This window comes from Poromitra crassiceps, assembly GCF_964638095.1.
Source record: "Poromitra crassiceps genome assembly, chromosome: 10".
NCBI lineage: Eukaryota > Metazoa > Chordata > Actinopteri > Beryciformes > Melamphaidae > Poromitra > Poromitra crassiceps.
In genome coordinates this window covers 20,432,250-20,442,553 of record NC_139631.1, presented here as the reverse complement: position 1 = coordinate 20,442,553, position 10,304 = coordinate 20,432,250, and the positions used below count along the sequence as shown (strand labels likewise).

Below are 10,304 nucleotides of genomic sequence, written 5' to 3'. Positions count from 1 at the left end.
TCAGATTTTTACAATGATTTTGGTTTACATTGGACAATGCATTCTTGGCTTGATCCGATGGTCAGGAATATTTTCCACAGATGTTGTGGTGGGGACATCAGAGTTAAAAAACAAAACAAAAAAAGAAAGAAATAAAAGCATTTTGCCTGCAGGGCACTGACACTATAAAAGAGAGTTTGCAGTGAATGCAGTAGAAATAAATAGTGTGCATATCTTTCAATGTACATACTATGTAAGAATATGTACAGGGTAGAAGGGAGTGATGATGTTGGTCTTATTTATTTAATTTATGAAATGAAGTTTCATCGGAAGTGACAGCTGTGTCCCAAGTACTGTAAGTGAACTGTAAGTGTTTATGGAAAATCCAATCGAGACGGGGTCCAATATGTACAAATGCCATTTTTTCATATGTTCTTACGTTTTTGAAGACGTCAGTTCGAAATGTTGCAGAATTAACTTGAAAGTCACAGGTTTTTAACAAAGATTTGATTTATTCTAGATACAACAACCGCCACAAGTACTGTCTTGCCACACTCAAAGAGAAAGTAATTTGATGTAATGCTGACTCCTCTTCAGAGCCATGAATAATTTCTGATGTTAGCATCATTACTGTCATGGCTACACTGACCCAATAATCAGCTGATTATCAATTTCACAAACATGTTTTCTAGCTGTCTAAAGTTTGAATTATTATTAGTCTCCACGATGGCTTATTTTAATAATTAACTGTATGCATGATGATCAGCTGGTGTCTGAAAAAACAAGTCTACCAGTTATCTGAACTGTGACTTCATATAATCATGCCATCACACCAGGCAATCAATCACTTAGAGAGTGACTATCCTCTCTAAATGTATTTGTCCTGCACAGCTTTGTAAATTCCATGAACCTCACTTTCTCTCTCTTTCTCTCTTCCCCAGTCAGCAGAATTTGAATGTTCATCAGATTTATTTTTTATTTTTTTGCTAATATTATCTTCTCTAACACTTCAGTTAAAGTAATGCTTGTGGAATTTGTATGCATTAAATAGCAATACTGCAATACTTCACAATTTTTTGAAGATGAAATGCTGTCAAGTTGTAATAAATATTTTCCTCTGAAGTATGAGTCTATTCTTTCAACTTTTCAGAACAATGCACAGATAAGACAAACGAACACGTTCAGACACAGGAAAAGAAAAAACAAAACAAAACATACAGTACATATTTTTACACGCATTAGCGGCCATTTTTACCACACAGAATTTCCCAGGGTTCTAGGCCTATTTTATCTTGTATTTTTTTTATTTTTTCATTCTATAATAGGAGTTATGGAATTCTGACACGTATTTAAACTTGTTAAAATTTATTTTTTGTGTTATTTCTTTTTTCTTTCTTAAAAGAAATATCCTAAGACAATAAATCACAATCAAAATTGCGTGCCCTCTTTTGACTGGTACTCTAAGGCCTACAAAATAACCCTACAGCCGGACCAGTCCTCTCTGATCTTCCCTACACCTGTGCAACAATCTCTGACACTGGGGACAACTTTCGCCAAAAGACTCATTCTGAAGGAATGGAAGTCTTCCTCATCACCTTCTTCTCAGGTGTGGCTGATGGACATGATCTCTGTTATACAGATGGAGAGGCTCAGGTCCCTGAGAACCAGCTCACTTGGAAGGTTCTCAACTGTCTCGGACCCGTTTTTGGCCTACTTTGACGAGGTTAAGAAGGACCAGTGACTGAGGTTGGGGGTGACGGATGGCTCGCCCGGCTGGTGTCTTATAATGGACCCCTTTCGTGGGATCCCTTGTCCATTATCTCCTGCAAGCACATAAACACTTTGTATGTCTGGTACCGCCATGTTGTAATGTTAAATGTTCATGATGTATGTTTTTGTTTTTTCGCTATCTTATGTACGTTTTTCCCCCCTGTGTCTGAGCGCTGTTTGTTTTGTTCATATTGTTCTAAGAAAATGAAAATAAAATATATATATATATATATATATAAATTATGCCCTCATTTGTGTGACATCACATAGGTGGACGGGGCAAGTATCTAACAGGAAGTTGACCCTCTAGGGATTAAGGAGCATACCGCCACCTACTGTACCGGAGTATGCAATACAGGATCAAATTTGTCTTACATCAGTCTATGAAAGAAATTAAATAAAAGAAAGAAAAGGAAAGGAAAAAAACTAAATTCTATTAAACAACCCTGTAACTTTTAATAATTCAATCACCCCTCTCTGTGTAATCCACACCTTTTCCATATAATGTCAGATAAATCAATACCAAGTTCTCCCTATACCCCCTCCTCCAATCTGGTAGGCTATAGCCCAAAACCCCAATGATCTAATCTTTTTTTTGTATCTTCTGAAGATTTCTTTCAAAATGTAATTGTTACAGGTTAATTATTACTCTGTTAAAGTTTTACATTCATCTCACAACAACAAATTCACTTGATTATTCATCTCATCAATGCAATCTGATAGTTTGTAGTTACATTTGAATTAGGTGTGTGTGTGTGTGTGTGTGTGTGTGTGTGTGTGTGTGTGTGGTAATCTGATTACTGTATGGCTAACCCTCTGAGACCTCTATCAGAAACATTTGGAAAATAGTGTAGATATAATTTCTGGAAAGTACAGCCGGGGGGGGGCAGAAGAGCAGAAGAAGAAGGGGGGGGGGCATTTTCGATGGAAGCCCGCAAAAGTTGAACCACTTGCCCATTTCACGACGCAAATGTCATTCTATAGCCTAAAATAGTTACATTACAACATTTTGTTCTGAATGAAACACGAGTGTGTCATGAGTGTTCGTTATTTATTTATGATTCAGTGGCAAGACGGAAGTAAATCAAGTGGGAGGGGACGAAGGCCATCACACTTCGTAAGCCTGTCACGATAAGCTGTTTGTAGCGATTTCTCCCCAGTTTCATTGTGTGGTGAGTCTAATTTTAACTTCGGTAGGTACGCTAATTCTCCTGGTACGGTTTAAAATAGGTCGATAGATTAAGAGCTTAACTATCCCGGCAAAGGCTTCCTTAAGCCTCTACTTAGAAGGTCATGTCTCAGCTGTGCTAGCTAGAGAAGTGGCCAGGCGCTAGCTGACACTGACAGGCACACCGCATCACAGATAGTTAGCAGCACTTTCATTCATCTAACCTTAACGCCATTGCAAACATGCAGGAATGGGCAAATCAGTTATGCGTGAGTAATTGATCGATTCGTAACGTTAACCAGAACTATCTGGATATATTTCTAGCTTTACTTGGTGCTTGCTTCCAGCTAAATTCGAGCCTGCTATGCTATCGTTATCGTTAGCCGGATGCTAGCAGCTATCGAGCCCGAACTAGCGTTAGGCTTTTTAGCGAGCTTAGCTAGCTTGCTAACGGTAGTTAGCTCATTAGTTCAGTACCAGTATTGACCATGGTATTGACACGATAGCAGTGTGTATTGTTGTTATGGAAATGGACATATGATGTGAAAGCATTAAGGTGTTTTGCTGCGTTATCGACCGTTATGCTATAACAGCATCATGTTTGCTTGACTTTGGCCCCACCAGCCTATCTGATGTTGACAGCTGCCTAAAGCTCAACAACGAATAACTAATGAACCAGGTGATGGCGTTAGCAGTCAGTGGCAGTCCTCTGGTTTGTTGATTGATAGTCGCGCTAGTCTACCATAAGATCATTAGATACAGGACAAGATAACGGTACAGTCTGGGTAGGTTTGGCTATCAAGGAGAAGATAACCGATCTAACATACAAGATCATTCATTCATTCACACCTAATGAAAGGCTAACATTTTTTAGTCACAACAGTTTTTTATTTACGACTAGGTGTTAGCCTAGTTTCATGCAGCGAATTTACTTTGACTACAATGAGATACATTTGAGCCTGTGTTCGGTTAGTGCCAGACATTTCACTGTAGTAGGCTATGTCAGCCTATGTGTAATTAGGATAATATAGTCCACGACCAAAAAGCCTACCCTATATGATAACCGCTAGTAGGAGAGCGACTGCTCACAGTCACAATCCTCAATAATGTCTTGATTTTCTATGGAGAATGATTGTGTGCATTCACATACTTGGCAACATGCTTTAGAGTTAGGCTAAGTATAATTGTGCTCTAAAAGTACAAGGTACACTACTACAGTGCACAAGACAAAAGAGACAAAAATTGGATCTTACAAAGGGGGTGGATCAAAAATGGAATTCAACAACAGGAAATGTATGGTGATGTGTGCTGCAGAATACGATTTGCAGTTGACTCCATTAAAGAGATTACCTACATGCTGACCAAGAGGTTTTATGTTTTTAGGAGACGTGTATGTTTTCTTACCAAAAAGTGCAGTTTCCTTATTAGATAAATCACTGCCAAGTGTCTCAGAGACTACAGGAATTCCTTCTTTTTTTCCTTTGCTTGCAATTCTAGAATTTCCTGTTGCCCTTGTGAATCCTCGAATTTCCACTCAGGAAAAGAGATAAAACAAGCTGTTATTCCTCTTTCTCATTCCTCTCACATTTGCAGGAGAAAGGACAATTTGGATCCAAGATGACGGACTCCAAGTACTTCACCACTACCAAGAAAGGTCTGATTGCTTATGTGATTTGTTCATTTATTAGATCAATTACTAATGTCTATAAGAGGCTAACCACCTTAGTAACACATTATGTTTTCCTAATTGGGTACCTCCATTATTACTAACATTAATAGGATTGGGTGGCACAGTCACACCACTGGGCGGTGCTTAATTATAATCTCTGCATGGAGAGATACCCAACTCATTAGGCTGTTGTATTGGTCCAATTAGTTTAGCGCTGTTAGGTAATATCAGAAATGAAATTGAAGAACTAACAGCAACATGATATGGTATATTGGAATTATTCAGACTTTGAAGCCCAAGAGTCTTCACAAAGGCCTGTCTTATTACCTGTTAAATATAATAATAAATATGCCAAAGAAATGAATGCAGATTCTCATACATTCTGTGTATTTGTTTTAAATGCCATTTAGAATATAACAAACAAACAATAGGCTCAAAGGGAAACATTTGACTTTTATTTGAGTTCCCCCCCCCCCCCCCCCCCACACACACACACACACACACACACACACACACACACAAAAGGTGTGTTCCCACATAGATTCTTGCTAAATGCAAATGCCTGCATTCATGCTTATGAGGGATAATATCCAGGCTACTCATGTTTGTTTGGGATTGCATAAGACATCTGAACAGGCTGCGTCATCATTACCATAGAGCTTTTTCTGAGTATCTGCTCATCTTTTTGTGTGTGTACAGTCCAGTGCTCAAATCATCTGGTCATCTTTTTGTGTGTGTACAGTCCAGTGCTCAAATCATCTGGTCATCTTTTTGTGTGTGTACAGTCCAGTGCTCAAAGCTTCACTGAGATTTGGAGGGATTACAGGCTTTCAAACGCTTGTAGACATTGGATAGTTGTGCTCAAATGAAAGCCCGTGATCGACCGTTTAATACCTCCGCCAAGGAAGTTCTGTTTGCGGTGCCGTCAGTTTGTCCGTCTGTTTGTCTCTTCTTAACAGGATTACGGAAAATAATACTAGGTCAATTTTCATGAAACTTGGTGGAAGGGTGTATAGCACAGGCCAAGGAAAAACCCATTAAATTTGGGAGCTGATCCGATCCGACCCACAAAATTGCCATATCATAGCAGACTGGACTATAGGCCTTGGCAGAGCTCTGAGTTCACTTCTAGTTGTTTGAGTGTGTTTACACACTTTGTCACCCAGTCAGGCTTGTCAATGACACGCCCCATCTGAAATGTAACCTAGTTAAAGTCCAGTCTAGTGTCTGTTTAACTTTTGTACATACTGTACTGTCACACAAATGGAACTGTTTGTGGTCCACTATCAGAGATACATATGATGTACTTGAGCTAAAACTCAGACTCCAGATTCAGATTCATTCTTATTGAATTGGAGAAAAAACAGTTATTAAAATTGTATCACATGCAAGAGTTGACCAATAATTTCAAAGTATACAACACAAATCCCCTCTCGCATGCATGAGAGCAGGGGCAACCTCAATAAATTCCAAATCTTTCAGACAAAACACAGCTCTGCTAGTCAATCTAGTTGTTACTCAAACATTTGCCAGAAAAATACGTTCTGTCAGCAGTTTTGACAAAAGAAGAACTCCGTTCAGGCTGGGAATGTCCAAGAGCATAGCTTCTTTATTGGATCCATGATGATGTATGGGTCAGCGAACAGAGTCAGAGCATGTCTGACAAAGTCAGCTGTACACAGGATGGTGAGGTGCAGCTGCTACTTGGCATTGAAGTGGAGATAACTTGTAGTATAATGAAATGAACAGTAAACTAGAACAAAGACAAATTATGAGGTGCAAACAAGTCGTGAGATCTTGGGGGCACCTGGACAGTCCTAACAAGTTAATGAGAAATAGGGTAAGAGGCTAACAGTAACAAGGCAGACAAGACATGTATGTGAGTCATTACTAACAGGTGTCTAAATGCTTATGTAAGTCATCTATACGTTTGCTTATACATGTTACTCTAGTCTAAAGCTTTGTGAAGAAATGATGACACTGAAGATGAAAGGAACTGTGAGTGAAAGGGTTAACAATCATGCTACTCTTCCACAGTGTTACAAATGCACATTGTGATAGGAATTGGTCAAGCAGTAAGGTTCCCTCCGCTGGAGAGAGTGCGCCGTCTCAGGCAAACTCGATACATTCCAAGCCTTTCCTGCAAAACACAGGTCTGCTAACTCAAGTCTAGTTGTTACTGAAATATTCACACTCACAGGCAACTGTGGTAAATTAGTCACAGTTGCCAGAGCAAAGTTGACTTGACTGACCTGAATGAGGTTACTTCCTCTTGTTTTGTGCAGTGGGGAAAATAATTGGCTTCCTTACACAACAAGTTGATTCCAGTCTCGGTATTCTGTTTCGATTATTTTCTGTTTCACATCATCTTTCTGTGGGTATATTTGTCTGCAGGGTGGTCAGGTCAGGACAGGAGTAGACTGAACTATGCACATTGACTGGCAGGAATGGACACCTCGCAGCGAGCTCGTCTGATTGGTTGTTTCGACTCAGGCTACCTGCAATTTTGGAGTTGCTGATTGCAGGGCCTGGAACAGTCACAGAGACCATATTTGCATTATATGAATTATTGATAGCCGTCAGGATCTAAAGAAAGCGTGCCTACCCCAGCTTGAAGAGCAAACTAGAGTCTACACATCATTGTGTGTGCAGGCCGCTCATCATACTTTGAAGAAATGTTTGGACCAGAATTTGACTATGTCTGTGTGGCTATTCTCTATTCACAAGAGGTTCTGGTACCATTGTACATTCTTCATCCATGTGTCCAAGTCCAACATCCAGTTTGTTTGCTGCACAGTTGGATGGCAACTCCTCTGCTCTCCCCACATGACAATCTGTTTTGTTTTTTAATTATTATTATTATTATTATTCTCATTGTGTACAGGGGAGATATTTGAGCTCAAGGCAGAGCTGAACAGTGATAAGAAAGAGAAGAAGAAGGAGGCTGTGAAGAAAGTCATTGCGTCAATGACGGTTGGCAAGGATGTCAGGTGAGCCTGGAGAAATAATGTCAGAAAGTCCCACACTGTAATAATGTAACGCAATACCTTTTGATCTTTCAGACACTCGTCACATACAGTATATAACCCTTTCCCCCTTCCAGCGCTCTGTTCCCAGATGTGGTGAACTGCATGCAGACAGACAACCTGGAACTGAAGAAGCTGGTCTACCTCTACCTGATGAACTACGCCAAGAGTCAGCCAGACATGGCTATCATGGCTGTTAACACCTTCGTCAAGGTAGGGCACAGTTTCTCATAAGCATGTAAAAAAACTGCGTCTATGCATCTGCTCTTAATCATCATCTATATTATATATGCTATTCTGGTTAATAGTGACTCTTCCCTATTTCCCTCTTTAGTCTCAACTTACCCTGATCTTTAGGACGATCACAAACAACAAATAAATTAAACTTTGAGATAATTACCAGATCACAAGGTATTAGTTTGGTCAAATACTATACATCTATGTACTAACATTTTAGGAGGATTCTTGGGCATTATAGCATTAGAATTATTTATTTTTTACCACTCATTTCCATTCCTTTTTATTCTTGAACTATAGCAGTAACATCTCAAAGATGTGATCATTTTGTTCATAGATAATTCAAATGCAAACAAATATCAGATATTATGTTAGTCTCTCAGATGCATAATCCAAATAAATCAAGATCTGTGATGAAATTTCAATTGTGAACCATTAGATTAAATAGATTACATTTGTGATGTCCCTGCTAATCTCTGGCCCACCCTACTGGTAGTAGAGACAGACTCCATACTCCTCCATCACAGCATTTTCTGAGATGAAAGATCTTCCCTTCAGGAAAATTGGTACATCATCTCATTTGAGTGTTTGCTCGTCGTCATTAATTTTCCAACTCTTCCAAACCACCCACCCACCCAGGATTGCGAAGACCCTAACCCTCTTATTCGAGCCCTGGCTGTGCGTACCATGGGCTGTATCCGTGTGGACAAGATCACAGAGTACCTGTGTGAACCACTGAGGAAATGCCTGAAGGACGAAGACCCATATGTGAGGAAGACGGCGGCTGTGTGTGTAGCAAAGCTCCATGATATCAACGCCCAGCTGGTGGAGGACCAGGGCTTCCTGGATACCCTCAAGGACCTTATCTCCGACTCCAATCCCATGGTATGACTCTCTCAGGCAGGCAGCAAGAGAGCAAGCCAGACTTTCTTTCTTTATTACACCTTTATTTTAGGGTTTTCAAAACAAGACAAGATAAACACTCAGTACATCACATGAGCAACTCGGCACGATTATCTTCAGAAATATAAAAAGTGTGTGTGTGTGGGGGGGGGTGGCAGGTCACAGGACTTCATCATTACTTGTAAAATAAAATGTACATACACAGCGATAGCGAGCACACAGTTACATTGTTCTTCCATTACCCTTGAGGTAATGTAGTACAGGTCTCCACATTCTGACAAATACTGGACTCTTGTTCTTATTAGAGAACCTCAACCTCTCTAAGTGTCATCAACTCTCTTACCCACATGATGGAGCGTGGTCTGACTTCCACATAAATAGAATAAGTTTTGCAAGCCAGGCTTTCTGACCCAGGGTTACATTGTATAGGCTATACTGGCGTGGCTATAGTCTCTAGTTCACTGCACCTCACTGATAAGCCCTATGCCGGCGCACAAATGTACACGGAAATTCTGGCGACATTGTTTTACGATCATGACCTAGTCTCTTTTACGTCTGAATCTAACTGGTGGCTACTATTCTTTCTGTCGGCACTTATCTGTATTCCTTCACGTCTTCTTCCTTAGGTGGTAGCGAACGCAGTGGCAGCCCTGTCTGAGATAGCAGAGTCTCACCCCAACAGTAACCTGCTGGACCTGAACCCTCAGTCCATTAACAAGCTGCTGACAGCTCTAAACGAGTGCACAGAGTGGGGCCAGATCTTCATTCTAGACTGCCTGGCCAATTACACACCCCGCGATGATCGCGAGTCCCAAAGGTTAGACAGGGCTCTTCCCTCACAAACTACATTTCTTTTACACCAAGTACCATGATGAGCAATTGGTGTTCCCAGTGAACCCAATGTAATTTGCTACTCTTTACTCTCTCTCTTTTTCTTCTATATCATCTACATCTGCTAGCATCTGTGAGCGAGTGACCCCTCGACTCTCCCACGCCAACTCTGCAGTAGTGTTGTCAGCAGTGAAAGTGCTGATGAAGTTCATGGAGATGCTGCCCAAAGACCTGGACTACTATGGCACCCTGCTGAAGAAGCTGGCCCCTCCACTGGTCACCTTGCTGTCTGCTGAGCCCGAGCTGCAATATGTGGCTCTCAGAAACATCAACCTCATTGTACAAAAACGGTAAACCTGGGCAGAGGGCCCCGCCCCTCTGTACTATTTATACATTTTGAATTGTTTATATGTGTATCAGTAGGATGCCTTCTGCATATTTGTCGTTTGTATATGAGACTTAATCTAATTGCCACCAATAATAAATAAAAATGTCAATTTGCCTTTTAGCCCAGAGATCCTGAAACACGAGATGAAGGTTTTCTTTGTAAAGTACAATGACCCAATCTACGTCAAACTGGAGAAGTTGGACATCATGATTCGTCTAGCTTCTCAAGCCAACATCGCCCAGGTAACCCACCCATACAGATGCTACAGCAAGGAAGCTATAGAAGTCGATCACAAGTTTGAATGTCCTAGTTCTCTCAGTGTCACTGATGCTC

General features: G+C 40.5%; 1 protein-coding gene across 1 annotated transcript in view; it reads left to right on the top strand.

The window, feature by feature from the left end:
* The first annotated feature begins 2,834 nt into the window (after window positions 1–2,834).
* The window catches only part of ap1b1 (adaptor related protein complex 1 subunit beta 1), a 37,331-nt gene continuing 29,861 nt past the window's right edge, over window positions 2,835–10,304 (top strand). The window contains exons 1-8 of the mRNA XM_083644493.1: window positions 2,835–2,921; window positions 4,511–4,571; window positions 7,471–7,576; window positions 7,690–7,825; window positions 8,489–8,734; window positions 9,379–9,569; window positions 9,712–9,933; window positions 10,093–10,213. Coding sequence (XP_083500619.1) covers window positions 4,535–4,571; window positions 7,471–7,576; window positions 7,690–7,825; window positions 8,489–8,734; window positions 9,379–9,569; window positions 9,712–9,933; window positions 10,093–10,213 — 1,059 coding nt within the window. The 5' untranslated portion in view covers window positions 2,835–2,921; window positions 4,511–4,534. The remainder of the gene's footprint in view (window positions 2,922–4,510; window positions 4,572–7,470; window positions 7,577–7,689; window positions 7,826–8,488; window positions 8,735–9,378; window positions 9,570–9,711; window positions 9,934–10,092; window positions 10,214–10,304) is intronic.